This window comes from Coregonus lavaretus (assembly GCF_964263955.1).
Source record: "Coregonus lavaretus genome assembly, chromosome: 22".
Taxonomy (NCBI): Eukaryota; Metazoa; Chordata; class Actinopteri; order Salmoniformes; family Salmonidae; genus Coregonus; species Coregonus lavaretus.
The window spans coordinates 9,263,651-9,281,590 of NC_140009.1; the positions used below are offsets into that span (position 1 = coordinate 9,263,651).

The 17,940-nt window shown below is 44.9% G+C and overlaps 1 protein-coding gene across 4 annotated transcripts in view; it reads right to left on the reverse strand.

Annotated features, from left to right (window-relative positions):
- The window catches only part of kcnd1 (potassium voltage-gated channel, Shal-related subfamily, member 1), a gene marked incomplete at both ends in the record, with an annotated part of 63,197 nt that extends 45,511 nt beyond the window's left edge, over positions 1–17,686 (reverse strand). For all 4 annotated transcript variants that reach the window (XM_084187742.1, XM_084187739.1, XM_084187740.1 and 1 more), the window contains one exon: positions 16,572–17,686. In XM_084187742.1, coding sequence (XP_084043868.1) covers positions 16,572–17,686 — 1,115 coding nt within the window. The remainder of the gene's footprint in view (positions 1–16,571) is intronic.
- Positions 17,687–17,940: the final 254 nt, after the last annotated feature.

Below are 17,940 nucleotides of genomic sequence, written 5' to 3' on the forward strand. Positions count from 1 at the left end.
ATTCATTATTTTTCCTCCATGGAGAAATCCTATTTTTAAATACTTTTGACTATTCCCAAATTAATGGATTCCCTCCCAGATTTTCAAGATAAATAAATATACAAGTTCAGTGGTTTTGTATTTTCTTTGAGGATATTTCTATATTCTGAGAACATAACTGAAGAGTTTCATTCCAAAATGCGATATATACATTTTCAGAAATGTTGGTAACTTGACATTAATTAAAACTACATCTTGTGAAAGAGAGCTATCATTTTTTAAATCTTACCATGACATGGGCTAGTGAAAAGACAGACGTGATTTAGTTTGAAATATATTGCAAGGTAAAAAATTAATAAAAACTGAGAGACAAATAATCATGTTTTGTGTCAAAATGTACTTCAAAGAACAGAACTTCAACAGAAAAAGTACTTTATCCCGGTTGGGTTTTAAACAGTTAGGCTACATGTAATAAAGTATTGATACAGTACAGGGTTGGAGTGTAAACCTACAGGAGGGTGGCTCTCCAGGTACAGGGTTGGAGATCCATGACTGAATCCCCTGTGTTCCCCCGCTCAAGACAAGAAACATGCTTTGCTTATAATAGCCATATAAATGAACAATGTTGAACCACAGAATGGGCACAATTACGTTTATTTTTCCCCCATTGAGAGTGTTACATTAATTACACAACGAGAGCAATGTTATGCGCATGCTTCTAACAAACCAGAGCTATCTACTGTAGCAATTTGTGAGTCATATATATTAAACATATACAGTAGAGACGAAATATAAACACTGCACAGAGAAAATTTTTTTTGTGTTAATTTTCTTGAAGGAGAGAAGGAAACTGCAGGAGTAAACTGTCCAGAAATCCATTTGCAGTAAAGACCCAGTTAGATGCAGTTAAATTTCTCATCTCAAGCATCGTATTGCCATTTTAGCATATTGTGTTATTGATTTTGTGCTATGCATAGAGCTCCCATTCTGAACAAATGAATATGGATCACAGTATGTCCTCAGAGGGTCATCCTAGTTATGTACATCCTAATGTGGAGGTTGAGCTCAGTTATATTCCAATAATAACTCACAATCTCACATTTCGGCTAGGCTACATACGTATTCGTACGCGCATGCAAGTGTTTATATTATCAAGTAACACAAAACCATAGAAACAAAATAATGATATAACCCAGCTTAGCCCAGTGAGGATTTCAGTCACTTTAAATATACACTGCGATGCATGAGGTTTGAGAAGGCAGTTAGAAGTGCAAGGAAACTTATTGAAAATAATTAATGAGAGTAGAGTATTCGCTGGAGTTTTTCTTTTCAGTGGCTTTGCTCTCTGCCTCAGAGATATTCAGAGAGACAGAGTCTAAGCGGCACAGCTGTGCAGTGTCTGCCCATTCCTGAGAGAGCTCCGCGGGGAGAGGTGTGGTGTGGATACTACAGAGGCAGACGGGAACTTGGGAGGAAGATACGTCAGCGTTGTCATCTCTCCACGCAGCCTGTAAATAGGTCAGCCTGAGAAGGCAGAAGGGCCACAGCGAGAGCCTGCCCAAAAACTGTGAGCACATCCAATTACTTAGAGAGGAAGTCAACACAAAGCGACATAGAGAACAGGAAGGAAAAAAAGGAAGAGCAGAATAGGATGTATTCTTTCTACTGAGACATGTGAGATTGGTGCTCTTAGTAATACGTTTTACTGACCTCGTTTAAGGTTTCATGCCATGTACTTACTTACTTACTTCCTTACGACTTACTTACTACTCACTTACTATTAACTTACTACTTACTTACTACTTACTTACTACTAACTTCCTACTTACAGACTTACTTACTTACTACCTTACTTCTTACTTACTTACTTACTTACCATATGTCATGCAATGTATGCAGAATGACAATGCTATTTAACTTATAAGCTACATAGACAACATAGAGATCAGCATTGTGATTGATTGTACAGTATACAGTCCCATTAAATAAAAGAAAGCCTCATGGTGATATTAAGTACAGATCTACCCTTCCATCTGTTCAGTCTCTGTTAAACTCCTTGAGTGCAGTGCAGACGTATACCACATAACATTTGACTGACGCTCTTATCCAGAGCGACATACAGGAGCAATTAGGGTTAAGTGCCTTGCTCAAGGGCACGTCAACATATTTTTCACCTAGTCGGCTCGAGGATTCGAACCAGTGACCCTCTGGTTACTGGCCTAACGCTCTTAACCGCTAGGTTACCTGCTGCCCTACCTGCTGCCCTTCATGACATCAATTAAGCCAAGGGCCATTACCTCAGCCTGTTGTGTTTTGCTCATGTTGTCTTCTATGGAGTAGAATCCCCTACGGAGCCACCTCTCCTCACGGTGTGCTTTATCCTCAATGTTCATCAAAGTCCACAAAACAGCTTTCAATTGCTGTGACCTCAGAATGGTCCCTGAAAGAACTCAAATCAGCTTAGCATTTTCACAGTGCACACTGAATCACTACAATAACTGGGATACAACAAGAGCTTTAACCTAATACCAATTATCTTTCCAATTCCATTGACCGATTTGATTGACCAGAGAAAGTAGCATACAGCAAACCATATGACTCCCAACTTCCAGGTCCGTGTCAGTGTGTGGTTTCACATGACACTAATCCGCTCAATGCACAGCCAATCTGTAGACCTTAATGGGTCAACAAATCCAGTAATCTGTAGAAAATCCAGTTGTCTGCTTTTTCCAAAATGATGGATAGCTTGTTATTGTCAAGCTGCAGAGTACTGTCAAAATGACGGCATAATGATACGTAATAATCCATCTAATGGTATAGAAAAGAGCTTAGAAATGCCTCCATGAAAAATGAACCATCGCATGTCCTGACAAACAGTCAACGTCTCAGAAAGTAAAATATACAGTGAATGTTGGATCGCTGTTTTGGCACAGGCTGTTCTCCACCTCTCTTTCTCTCTCTCTCTGAGGAGTGTTGACTCCTGGGAACACTGTTCTGCCATCCAGAGAACAAAAGGTCAGCCCAATATACCGATATACGGTACTTGGCTAAAATGAAATTCTTCTACAAAAGAAAACAAAACTCATTTAAAGTCAACTAAAACCAGTTTATCTTTATGGGTGTTCTCAACCTCCAGCAGCAATGTTAATACCACCAGCAGGTAGGTAGACAAGACATGCCATCCGGTACAGTATTTGGAGAGTGGAAGACAATTTCTAAGTATCACATACATCAGAAATTAAGATGAAGCCACGTTACATCACAAGATACTACAATTGTTCATAAATACTAAACACAATCACAGGCAAACTACACATTGAGATACAACAGTTTGTCACAGAAGATACGTGCACTCAGTCATAAAACATTTTGGTGTTGGTGAGCCCAGACAGTCAGCCTGTTATTGTTCAAGGATAGCGGTGCTCCCAAAAGACACTTACATAATATAGTAACAGATGGTGACTGATGTGTATTGGGAGTGAATTACTCAAGAGAGGGGAAAGTGATGCAACGGAAGTAAAGAGGCTTGTCCTTTAACCAAAATCAAGGATCAAAGTCAATAAGGTATTTCACCTTTTATAATGTATTTCACCTGTTCCTGATGGGATTGGACAGTTTCACTATGAATAAGGTATGCATTATGTATAAATACTGTATACAATAATGATTCATTATTAATAATAATAATATTTGTATTAAAAGTTAATAGATAATTGCTACATATAGGAAAAAGGGACTGTGATGAGGTTGTGGGCAGGTTTTCATGGCTAGTTATTTCATATTACTATCTTGAATACTTCCTTTCCTTCTAAACTATTAGCCAATGTTCTGGATGGCCAAGGTCAAGGTCAAGGTCAAAAGGGGAATGAATGAAAGGTAGATATGAAGTCCTATTAATGAGGAATCAAGTCGGTTGCCTTAGAGACATGGTCAAGTAATTGCAAATAGAAAAGTGCACTGATTGGAGACTCAGTAGAGTGTTTCCCCTCTGCTTTGATCAGCATAGCTACATTACTTGCAATCTTTCTGCAAAGGAAGACTAAAGGATAATGTTTAACGAGCTATCATCAGTGAGCATAGAATATTACTCAGAGTCTACCCTGAAAATATATACAATTAATTACCCAGAGTACATTACCCAGAGTCTAGCTGAACAGATAGATAATACATTACCCAGAGTCTAGCCTGAACAGATAGATACTACATAACCCAGAGTCTAGCCTGAACAGACAGAGAATACATTACCCAGAGTCTAGCCTGAACAGACAGAGAATACATTATCCAGAGTCTAGCCTGAACAGATAGAGAATACATTACCCAGAGTCTAGCCTGAACAGACAGAGAATACATTATCCAGAGTACATTACCCAGAGTCTAGCCTGAACAGACAGAGAATACATTACCAAGAGTCTAGCCTGAACAGATAGAGAATACATTACCCAGAGTCTAGCCTGAACAGACAGAGAATACATTACCCAGAGTCTAGCCTGAACAGACAGAGAATACATTATCCAGAGTCTAGCCTGAACAGACAGAGAATACATTATCCAGAGTACATTACCCAGAGTCTAGCTGAACAGATAGATAATACATTACCCAGAGTCTAGCCTGAACAGATAGATAATACATAACCCAGAGTCTAGCCTGAACAGACAGAGAATACATTACCCAGAGTCTAGCCTGAACAGACAGAGAATACATTATCCAGAGTCTAGCCTGAACAGATAGAGAATACATTACCCAGAGTCTAGCCTGAACAGACAGAGAATACATTATCCAGAGTACATTACCCAGAGTCTAGCCTGAACAAAGAGAGAATACATTACCCAGAGTCTAGCCTGAACAGACAGAGAATACATTATCCAGTCTAGCCTGAACAGATAGAGAATACATTACCCAGAGTCTAGCCTGAACAGACAGAGAATACATTATCCAGAGTACATTACCCAGAGTCTAGCCTGAACAAAGAGAGAATACATTACCCAGAGTCTAGCCTGAACAGATAGAGAATACATTACCCAGAGTCTAGCCTGAACAGACAGAGAATACATAACCCAGAGTCTAGCCTGAACAGATAGAGAATACATTACCCAGAGTCTAGCCTGAACAGACAGAGAATACATTACCCAGAGTCTAGCCTGAACAGACAGAGAATACATAACCCAGAGTCTAGCCTGAACAGATAGAGAATACATTACCCAGAGTCTAGCCTGAACAGACAGAGAATACATAACCCAGAGTCTAGCCTGAACAGATAGAAAATACATTACCCAGAGTCTAGCCTGAACAGACAGAGAATACATTACCCAGAGTCTAGCCTGAACAGACAGAGAATACATTACCCAGAGTCTAGCCTGAACAGATAGAGAATACATTACCCAGAGTCTAACCTGAACAGATAGAAAATACATTACCCAGAGTCTAGCCTGAACCGATAGAGAATACGTTACAGGAGAATTTATAACCATGCCAGCATAAAAAAATTAAATGCATAAATTTTTTCGCTTTTATTACCATTAGGAATTACTATATACCGCTCTAATCTGAGCAGTAGCAGTTCTTTACACTATTAGGTAATAGTTCCATCTGTCTGTAATTCTGCCAGGATCCACCCTCAAAAAGTCAAACCATGGCAGGCTGATAATGTGTTTGGCTTCCTCTTCAGTATGCATCTTCTACTATAGCCCAGTACTGTATTTACATTTTTAGACATTTACAGTCATTTAGTAGACGCTCTTATCAGAGAGACTTACAGGAGCAATTAGGGTTAAATGCCTTGCTCAAGGGGCACATCGTCAGATTTTTCACCTAGTCGGCTCGAGGAGTCAAACCAGCAAGCTTTTGGTTATTGACCCAACTCTCTTAACCGCTAGGCTACCTGCCGCCTACATCTAGTTAAGACAAAATAAGGTCAATATCAGGGACATTAAGCTACTTCAAAGCAGTCTGCTCTGACAATATCTAAGATAATTATTGGAAATTAAACAGTTATCAGTAACAGTTATCATCAGAATGTAAGATTAGCAGTTTTCAATTTTAATTATGACAGCATTCCAAGAGGAAACGGCATGAATAAGGGTTTTTGGATAATTATGCATGTGGCCATTTTGGGAGGATGGTGTCATATAACCCGGACATGCTCCAAACCTGAGAGGATAAAGTGGGTGCTAACCGAACGTAGCAGGCGTAAAAGAAACGCCTGAAACTAGATCCCCTACATACTGATCTTGACAAGAAGAAGAAAAAACTGCCCGGGGAGGTTCTCTTCTGCACTCTTCAACCAATCCAGTAAATGTGGAGGAGGAGTTAAGATGGCGTGTCGCCTTGTTAACGTCCAGAAGCGGAAGTCACGTGACGTAACAGGCTCGCTTTCCATTTCCCCTGAAAACCGGAACATCTGGTTGTTGGGGACCTGGCAGACTATAGTATAATACCAGAATGTCAGAATGTATCTTTACTTTCCCTTTCTGTTGTATGATTGCATAATAATAGACAGCATACTGTATAACATACATTTACATTACATTTACATTTTAGTCATTTAGCAGACGCTATTATCCAGAGCGACTTACAGTTAGTGAATACATATATATATATATATATATATATATTTTTTTTTATACTGGCCCCCCGTGGGAATCGAACCCACAACCCTGGCGTTGCAAACACCATGCTCTATCAACTGAGCTACATCCCTGCCGGCCATTCCCTCCCCTACCCTGGACGACGCTGGGCCAATTGTGCGCCGCCCATGAGTCTCCCGGTCGCGGCCGGCTGCGACAGAGCCTGGATTCGAACCAGGTTCTCTAGTGGCACAGTTAGCACTGCGATGCAGTGCCTTAGACCACTGCCCAACTCAGGAGTACGATAGAACAACCACAGTATAGTAATCGCCATGTTCCTTCCCTCTTTCATGGTCATTTGCTTTTGAATGAGTAGGCAAAGCTTTTGATCTGAAATGGTGGATAAAGGTCCAATGCAGACGTTTTTATCTCAATATCAAATTATTTCTGGGTTACAAATAACTACCTTACTGTGATTGTTTTCAAATAAAATGGTGAAAAAGAAACAAAAATAGCTTCTTAGAAAATAGCAATTTCTCAAGCAGGAATTATGCTAGGACCATCTGGGAGTGGTCTGAGTTTGGAGGGGAAAACTGAAATCTAGCTGTTATTGACAGAGAGGTTAGGAACTCTCCTTTTTATTGGTCAATTAACTAATTTACCGCCTGGTGATGTCACCAGGCAGGCCAAAACTCAATCCCACCAAAACAGGCTGAAATGTCATGTGGTCTTTTCAAACAGCTCTTACACTGAAAGGGCATTATCATAATTTTCACAATTTCACAGTTTTATTCCAACCTCATAGTGTGGAAATACACTGAGTGTAAACACTAGGAACACCTGCTCTATGCATGACATAGACTGACCAGGTGAATCCAGGTGAAAGCTATGATCCCTTATTGATGTCACCTGTTAAATCCACTTAAATCAGTGTAGATGAAGAGGAGGAGACAGGTTAAAGAAGGATTTTTAAGCCTTGAAACAATTGAGACATGGATTGTGTATGTGTGCCATTCAGAGGGTGAATGGGCAACACAAAATATTTAAGTGCCTTTGAACGGGGTATGGTAATAGGTGCCAGGCGCATCGGTTTGAGTGTGTCAAGAATTACAACTCTACTGGGTTTTTCACGCTCAACAGTTTCCCGTGTGTATCAAGAATGGTCCACCACCCAAAGGACATCCAGCAAACTTAACCCAACTGTGGGAAGCACTGGAGTCAACATGGGCCAGCATCCCTGTGGAATGCTTTCGACACCTTGTAGGGTCCATGCCCCGACAATTGAGGCTGTTCTGAGGGCAAAAGGTGTTCCTAAAGTTTTGTACACTCAGTGTATACATAAAACACTGCACTGGGCCTTTAACACAGCACTGCTTTTGACTGCCATTGAACTGTTAGTCAATTGTTGAAAAGCAGAGAAATGTCACTGCCGAGGAAAGCCCATGCATCTACATTGTTCCATCATGGTCTCAGGCAGCCTCCACACAATAGCAGAAACCCAGGACAAAACAGGCCACTTGACATCACACATGCAGTTGAAGTCAGAAGTTTACATACACCTTAGCCAAATACATTTAAATTCAGTTTTTCACAATTCCTGACATTTAATCCTAGTAAAAATTCCCTGTCTTAGGTCAGTTAGGATCACCACTTTATTTTAAGAATGTGAAATGTCAGAATAATAGTAGAGAGAATGATTTATTTTAGCTTTGATTTCTTTCATCACATTCCCAGTGGGTCAGAAGTTTACATACACTCAATTAGTATTTGGTAGCATTGCCTTTAAATTGTTTAACTTGGGTCAAACGTTTCGGGTAGCCTTCCACAAGCTTCCCACAATAAGTTGGGTGAATTCTGGCCCATTCCTCCTGACAGAGCTGGTGTAACTGAGTCAGGTTTGTAGGCCTCCTTGCTCGCACACGGTTTGTCAGTTCTGCCCACAACTTTTCTATAGGATTGAGGTCAGGGCTTTGTGATGGCCACTCCAATACCTTGACTTTTCTGTCCTTAAGGCATTATGCCACAACTTTGGAAGTATGCTTGGGGTCATTGTCCATTTGGAAGACTCATTTGCGACCAAGCTTTAACTTCCTGACTGATGTCTTGAGATGTTGCTTCAATATATCCACATAATTTTCCTTCCTCATGATGCCATCTATTTTTTGAAGTGCACCAGTCCCTCCTGCAGCAAAGCACCCCCACAGCATGATGCTGCCACCCCCGGGCTTCACGGTTGGAATGGTGTTCTTCGGCTTGCAAGCCTTCCCCTTTTCCCTCCAAACATAACAATGGTCATTATGGCCAAACAGTTCTATTTTTGTTTCATCAGATCAGAGGACATTTCTCCAAAAAGTACGATCTTTGTCCCCATGTGCAGTTGCAAACCGTAGGCTTTTTTATGGCGATTTTGGAGCAGTGGCTTCTTGCTTGCTGAGCGGCCTTTCAGTTTATGTTGATATAGGACTCGTTTTACTGTGGATATAGATACTTTTGTACCCGTTTCCTCCAGCATCTTCACAAGGTCCTTTGCTGTTATTCTGGGATTTATTTGCACTTTTCGCACCAAAGTACGTTCATCTCTAGGAGACAGATCACGTCTCCTTCCTGAGCGGTATGACGGCTGTGTGGTCCCATGGTGTTTATACTTGCGTACTATTGTTTGTACAGATGAACGTGGTACCTTCAGGCATTTGGAAATTGCTCCCAAGGATGAACCAGACTTGTAGAAGTCTACAAAAAACGTTCTGAGGTCTTGGCTGATTTCTTTGGATTTTCCCATGATGTCAAGCAAAGAGGCACTGAGTTTGAAGGTAGGCCTTGAAATACATCCACAGGTACACCTCCAATTGACTCAAATGATGTCAATTAGCCTATCAGAAGCTTCTAAAGCCATGACATCATTTTCTGGAATTTTCCAAGCTATTTAAAGGCACAGTCAAATTAGTGTGTGTAAACTTCTGACCCACTGGAATTGTGATACAGTGACTTATAAGTGAAATAATCTGTCTGTAAACAATTGTTGGAAAAATTACTTGTGTCATGCACAAAGTAAATGTCCTAACCGACTTGCCAAAACTATAGTTTGTTAAAAAGAAATTTGTGGAGTGGTTGAAAAACAAGTTTTAATGACTCCAACCTAAGTGTATGTAAACTTCCGACTTCAACTGTACATGTGTCAAGCACGGGAGGCTGGTAGGAAGAGCTATAGGAGGACGGGCTCATTGTAATGGCTGGAATGGAATAAATGAAATGGTATCAAACACATTAAACATATAGAAACCACACGTTTGACTCCGTTCCATTGATTCCATTCCAGCCATTACAATGAGCCTGTCCTCATACAGCTCCTCCCACCAGCGGCAAGTCGCATTTTGGGGGAGGGAAACAATAGGACAAGCCAGCTCTCCCTCTGCTGTCTTTGACTGTTCACACGCTGACACTGAAACAGGCTCCAACCTTCATCAATCAAATGGAAAGATGCTGTTGTAGCATTGATAACCAGAAACCTGGAGCAGTCCATCTGACTGAGCTCATTTCTCCATTGATGGCAAGGCTGCTACACTTCAGTAGGCTCATCAAGCATCTCCTGCTACATCATTAGCTAAGGGTGAAGCTACAGTCATAAGCCAGCGTTAGATAATGTCATTCAACATGCAGTAAGATGGACACAGATATACAGTGGGGTAAAAAAGTATTTAGTCAGCCACCAATTGTGCAAGTTCTCCCACTTAAAAAGATGAGAGAGGCCTGTAATTTTCATCATAGGTACACGTCAACTATGACAGACAAATTGAGGAGAAAAAATCCAGAAAATCACATTGTAGGATTTTTTATGAATTTATTTGCAAATTATGGTGGAAAATAAGTATTTGGTCACCTACAAACAAGCAAGATTTCTGGCTCTCACAGACCTGTAACTTCTTCTTTAAGAGGCTCCTCTGTCCTCCACTCGTTACCTGTATTAATGGCACCTGTTTGAACTTGTTATCAGTATAAAAGACACCTGTCCACAACCTCAAACAGTCACACTCCAAGCTCCACTATGGCCAAGACCAAAGAGCTGTCAAAGGACACCAGAAACAAAATTGTAGACCTGCACCAGGCTGGGAAGACTGAATCTGCAATAGGTAAGCAGCTTGGTTTGAATAAATCAACTGTGGGAGCAATTATTAGGAAATGGAAGACATACAAGACCACTGATAATCTCCCTCGATCTGGGGCTCCACGCAAGATCTCGTGGAGCCCCTAGTGAATGACCTGCAGAGAGCTGGGACCAAAGTAACAAAGCCTACCATCAGTAACACACTACGCCGCCAGGGACTCAAATCCTGCAGTGCCAGACGTGTCCCCCTGCTTAAGCCAGTACATGTCCAGGCCCGTCTGAAGTTTGCTAGAGTGCATTTGGATGATCCAGGAGAGGATTGGGAGAATATCATATGGTCAGATGAAACCAAAATAGAACTTTTTGGTAAAAACTCAACTCGTCGTGTTTGGAGGACAAAGAATGCTGAGTTGCATCCAAAGAACTGTCACGCCCTGGCTCTGGGGACACTGTTATGTTGAGCCAGGGTGTGTTAATCTATGTGTTGTGTTTCTATGTCGGGGTTCTAGGTATTGTATTTCTGTGTTGGCCAGAGTGGTTCCCAATCAGAGGCAACGAGTGTCAGCTGTGGCTGGTTGTCTCTGATTGGGAGCCATACTTATAGAGGCTGTTTTCCCACATTTGTTGTGGGATCTTGTTCTAGTTGGTTTGTGTTAGACCGTTGACTGTCACGTTATCGTTATCGTTTGTTGTTTTGTTCGAGTGTTTTCTCTCTAACAATAAATATGTTCGCATTCAACGCTGCGCCTTGGTCCTCTGTTCCCGACGATCGTGACAGAAGATCCCACCAAGACTGGACCAAGCAGCGTGTCCAGGAGCCATCGCCGGGGGAGTCTCTAGTGGATCGCCTTTGCTACCTCGACTGGGCCAAGCCTAGTGAAGAGCAGAGAGGTTGGACTTTGGAGCAGTGGGGTGAGAGTCTGGCGAAAAGTTTGGAGACCTGGTCCACGGGTAGGAGGCAACCCCAAAAAATGTTTAGGGGGGGGCACACGGCATGGGCGACTGGGCAGCAGAAGGCTGCCACAGGGCATTTTGGGAGGTTAGCAGAGGAGGCCGCCAGGTTACGGGGGCTACTGGTCAAAGAAGGGAAGGAAGGTGTAGAGGCACGGCGAGAGGTACTGGGGTGTGTTACCAGTCCGGTCCGGCCCGTTCCAGATCCCGGTGTAGGGCCAGTGGTGTGTGTCCCCAGTACGGTTCGGCCTGTTCCTGCTCCCCGCACCAAGCCGATGGTGCGCGTCGCCAGCCCGGTCCGGCCTGTTCCTGCCACTCGCACCAAGCCAGGGGTGCGAGTCGTCAGCCCGGCCCAGCCTGTTCCTGCCCCTCGCACCAAGCCTACGGTGCGCGTCGCCAGCCCAGCCCGGCCTGTTCCTGCTCCCCGCACCAAGCCTATGGTGCGCGTCGCCAGCCCGGTCCGGCCTGTTCCTGCCACTCGCACCAAGCCAGGGGTGCGAGTCGTCAGCCCGGTCCAGCCCGTTCTTGCTCCACGCATCAAGCCAGGGGTGCGTATCGTCAGCCCGGTCCGGCCCGTTGCTGCTCCACGCACCAAGCCAGGGGTGCGTATCGTCAGCCCGGTCTGGTCCGTTCCTGCTCCACGCACCAAGCCAGGGGTGCGTATCGTCAGCCCGGTCCGGTCCGTTCCTGCTCCACGCACCAAGCCAGGGGTGCGTATCGTCAGCCCGGTCCGGTCCGTTCCTGCTCCACGCACCAAGCCAGGGGTGCGCATCGTCAGCCCGGTCCGGCCCGCTCCTGCTCCCCATACCAAGCCAGTGGTGTGCGTCGTCAGTCCAGCACGGCCCGTGCCTGTTCCCCACACCAAGCCAGTGGTGTGCTTCGTCAGTCCGGCACGGCCCGTGCCTGTTCCACTGGTGCCTGGTCCGGCACCGGTCAGATGCTTTACGCCGGAGCTGGAGCAATCCGCTCCACCAGTGTGCAGTCCAGCTCCGGCCAGCGGGGCCAGACCGGACCAGGGGTACTTTGGGGGGTGGGAGAGGGAGTGGGGATCAGGCCCGGAGCCGGATCCGCCGCCAAGGCGGAGTGCCCACCCGGTCCCTCCCCTGTGGAATTTAGTTGGCGCGGTCGGAGTCCGCGCCTTAAGGGGGGGGTACTGTCACGCCCTGGCTCTGGGGACACTGTTATGTTGAGCCAGGGTGTGTTAATCTATGTGTTGTGTTTCTATGTCGGGGTTCTAGGTATTGTATTTCTGTGTTGGCCAGAGTGGTTCCCAATCAGAGGCAACGAGTGTCAGCTGTGGCTGGTTGTCTCTGATTGGGAGCCATACTTATAGAGGCTGTTTTCCCACATTTGTTGTGGGATCTTGTTCTAGTTGGTTTGTGTTAGACCGTTGACTGTCACGTTATCGTTATCGTTTGTTGTTTTGTTCGAGTGTTTTCTCTCTAACAATAAATATGTTCGCATTCAACGCTGCGCCTTGGTCCTCTGTTCCCGACGATCGTGACAAGAACACCATACCTACTGTGAAGCATGGTGGTGGAAACATCATACTTTGGGGCTGTTTTTCTGCAAAGGGACCAGGACGACTGATCCGTGTAAAGGAAAGAATGAATGGGGCCATGTATCGTGAGATTTTGAGTGAAAACCTCCTTCCTTCAGCAAGGGCATTGAAGATGAAACGTGGCTGGGTCTTTCAGCATGACAATGATCCCAAACACACCGCCCGGGCAACGAAGGAGTGGCTTCGTAAGAAGCATTTCAAGGTCCTGGAGTGGCCTAGCCAGTCTCCAGATCTCAACCCCATAGAAAATCTTTGGAGGGAGTTGAAAGTCCGTGTTGCCCAGCGACAGCCCCAAAACATCACTGCTCTAGAGGAGATCTGCATGGAGGAATGGGACAAAATACCAGCAACAGTGTGTGAAAACCTTGTGAAGACTTACAGAAAACGTTTGACCTGTGTCATTGCCAACAAAGGGTATATAACAAAGTATTGAGAAACTTTTGTTATTGACCAAATACTTATTTTCCACCATAATTTGCAAATAAATTCATAAAAAATCCTACAATGTGATTTTCTGGATTTTTTTTCCTCATTTTGTCTGTCATAGTTGACGTGTACCTTTGATGATAATTACAGGCCTCTCTCATCTTCGAAAGTGGGAGAACTTGCACAATTGGTGGCTGACTAAATACTTTTTTCACTGTATGTTACAAATCCACACTACAGGCACTACATTACAAGGCCAAAACCACAAATCTATTTTCTAATCCATTCAAGGAGGGCCAAATGACATATCTGAAATGTGCAAACACAGATATTTTACAACTGGATGACTTTGTAATTCTACAGAAGAAATCGAGGAGATTGCATTCAGTTTTATGGCGTCATGGTACATTATATCTCTCTACTCTACGTATTAACACATTGATAGTCTCAGAGTCATGTTGGTTTGAAGCTGAAATCATAATAGGGGCTGAAGTTTGTCAGGCAAAATGGAGCCAGTAGTAAAAGCGTATGTGCTGCGTTACCTGAGCCCATTTAGTGCTTGGACACATACTGATTTGAGTTTAATGGCCTGGGGGGGATTGCCATAAAAACAAGCCGGATGACTCTGGGTCGTAGTGAAGAAAGAGGCCTGGGTGAAGACGGGGCGAGGACCATGGCCCACTGGGGTACTGTCGTTGCTGTGGCCCAACCGCACCCAACAGATCAATCAATCAATCAATTTTATTTTATATAGCCCTTCTTACATCAGCTAATATCTCGAAGTGCTGTACAGAAACCCAGCCTAAAACCCCAAACAGCTAGTAATGCAGGTGTAGAAGCACGGTGGCTAGGAAAAACTCCCTAGAAAGGCAAAACCTAGGAAGAAACCTAGAGAGGAACCAGGCTATGAGGGGTGGCCAGTCCTCTTCTGGCTGTGCCGGGTGGAGATTATAACAGAACCATGCCAAGATGTTCAAAAATGTTCATAAGTGACAAGCATGGTCAAATAATAATCAGGAATAAATCTCAGTTGGCTTTTCATAGCCGATCATTAGAGTTTAAAACAGCAGGTCTGGGACAGGTAGGGGTTCCATAACCGCAGGCAGAACAGTTTAAACTGGAATAGCAGCAAGGCCAGGCGGACTGGGGATAGCAAGGAGTCACCACGGCCGGTAGTCCCGACGTATGGTCCTAGGGCTCAGGTCTCTCAGTTGGCTTTTCATAGCCGATCATTTAGAGTTGAAAACAGCAGGTCTGGGACAGGTAGGGGTTTCGTAGCCGCAGGCAGAACAGTTGAAACTGGAATAGCAGCAAGGCCAGGCGGACTGGGGGCAGCAGGGTGTCATCATGCCCGGTAGTCCTGACGTATGGTCCTAGGGCTCAGGTTCTCAGAGAGAAAGAGAGAACGAGAGAATTAGAGAGAGCATACTTAAATTCACACAGGACACTGGATAAGACAGGAGAAGTACTCCAGGTATAACCAACTAACCCCAGCCCCCCGACACATAAACTACTGCAGCATAAATACTGGAGGCTGAGACAGGAGCGGTCCGGAGACACTGTGGCCCCATCCGAAGAAACCCCCGGACAGGGCCAAACAGGAAGGATATAACCCCACCCACTCCGCCAAAGCACAGCCCCCGCACCACTAGAGGGATATCCCCAACCACCAACTTACAATCCTGAGACAAGGCCGAGTATAGCCCACAGAGGTCTCCACCACAGCACAAACCAAGGGGGGGGGGGGGGGGGGGGGGCGCCAACCCAGACAGGAAGATCACGTCAGTAACTCAACCCACTCAAGTGACGCACCCCTCCCAGGGACGGCATGAAAGAGCACCAGCAGGCCAGTGACTCAGCCCCTGCAACAGGGTTAGAGGCAGAGAACCCCAGTGGAGAGGGGAACCGGCCTGGCAGAGACAGCAAGGGTCCTCAATTACCATGACAACATGTAGTCTCTGCTACAGTGGTAGTCTGATGAAGGACAGTTTGAAACAGCGTGCAGCTCCTCTGAGGTCCCTTAAATATCTATTTTCCTGCACTCACTCTGTGTATTTCATTACCCTCCACCACAGCATGATACTCATCTGCCAAACGCTGCTCTTATTTCCTGAAATATTTTTGTGGTGTTTTGATATGTTAAGATTTTAATTCATTAGCAATGATTACATGTTTCCAAACTAAATGAAATGATGTGACAGGTTCCCCACATTGGGGAACTGTAATACAACATTCAGCATCTTTTTCCAGCACAGAGTACTATTATTACATAACGATAAACCTTATGTCAAATAAAATATGCTACAGGATCTTTTTACTACTCAATCTCAAATGCAAACTAAAATCAGTATTCTTAAACCCTGGTCGTTTACACCAAGTGCCTGGAGTGGGCTGTCAAATCTTCTGAACCCCATTCATTTCCCATTCACAGCACACAACCCAGTACTCTCCCATTCACAGCACACAACCCAGTACTCTCCCATTCACAGCACACGACCCAGTACTCTCCCATTCACAGCACACGACCCATTACTCTCCCATTCACATCACACGACCCAGTACTCTCCCATTCACAGCACACGACCCAGTACTCTCCCATTCACAGCACACGACCCAGTACTCTCCCATTCACACTACACGACCCAGTACTCTCCCATTCACAGCACACGACCCATTACTCTCCCATTCACAGCACACGACCCATTACTCCCCCATTCATAACACACCTGCAGGGAGAGTGTTTGAGAGTGTGACACCTGAGAGCAGCGTAGGACTGAGGTAACGACAGGGGATTGAAGCTATAAAATGACTAATTCACAGTCAATTGATTCTACTGGAATACTCCCACCATTTCATATTCAGAGCAGCAAAGTAATATATTCTGAGGCCTATGCAACAGTATGTGGGAGGTAGAAGTCGATATGGAACTGGTGATGATGCTTTTACAGTATATAAAGGTTAAGTAGTATAACAACATCCAAACACTTACCCTAGTGTTGTCATGGTGACGATGGTGTACCAGAAAGAGGCTGGGATGCTGGAAAACGTGGTTCCCTTGGTGCCTTTCTCAGCATAGAACATGACGGTGGCGAAGATGATGACAGCCATGGTGAGGGAGAAGAGGAGGAAACCCAGCTCAGAGGCGCAGGCCTGCAGCGTGCAGCCCAGGATGCGCAGGCCCTGAGAGTGGCGGGAGAACTTGAAGATACGGAACACCCGGAAGACTCGCAGGGTAACAAAGGCCCCGCTGACTTCCTCGTTCTCGGGCATCACAAGGCCAATGTAGAAGGGCAAGATGGCCACCACGTCGATCACGCTCATCACCGAACGCGCAAAATCACAGCGGCTGGGGGCAGCATACAGTCTCATGAGGTACTCGCAGGAGAAGATAAGCACACAGGCCGTGTCCAAACAAGAGAAGGCCACTGAAAACTTCTCACCGCACGGCAGGTCCTTTACACTCCCTTTGAGTGGTCGGCAGGGAACCGTTTCCACGACGTTGGCAATAACAGACACAGCGATGAAGAAGCCAGTGACGTAGTAGAAAACCAGGGCCATGGTGCTTGTGTGAGGGTTCTCGAAGGCCCTCCATAGCTTATCTCGTAACGTGGCATCTGGGGGCAGTGGAGCATCTCCGGCATTCTCTGCCTCTGTGTCCTCAGCCAAACGCTCCTGGTTCTCCTTCTTACGATCCCGGTACTCTTCCATACAGCAGTCACCTATGATCTCAGGTATTATGCCATAGAAAGCCAGCTCCTCCTCAAAGGCCTGAATGCATTCATGTCGGGGATAATGTAGCTTGCCTGTTCGAAAAAAGTTGAGTATATGGCGGAACATCTCTGGATCCCTGTCAAAGAAATATTCCTGAGTTTCCTCATTGTAGAAAAACTCCTTTTCTGAGCTGCCTAGAAGGGTGTCCGGGTAACGGTCCAAGGTGTTCTTCCATGTCTGGAAGCGTAGTCCACTCACATTAACAAACAGGATCTCATCACTGCGACTTGTTTTGTCCACAGGAGGCTTGGGCATGGTCTGTTGGGCCAGTGGTAGCCAGCCCACGGCTGCTGCCCGAGCAAAGGGCATCCATGTTGCAACTCCAGCAGCCATTTTGTTTAGTAGCTTATGTTTGAGGAGTAAACGGGATGTTGAGTAATGGTACAGAGAGTCTCTAGGTACTTGAGGGATATTTCTGGGTCTTTTCTGATCAGAAGGAAAAGGCTAGGTATATCCAATCTAATCATCCGTCCCAACTGAAGGCCTCAACAACCGGATTGGCTTGCCTCCATTACCAGTCTGTCAGTTTGTTTGTGCATCGGTTTCAACAGGAGAGGGAGAAGTGATGCTGGTAGAGAGATGATAGT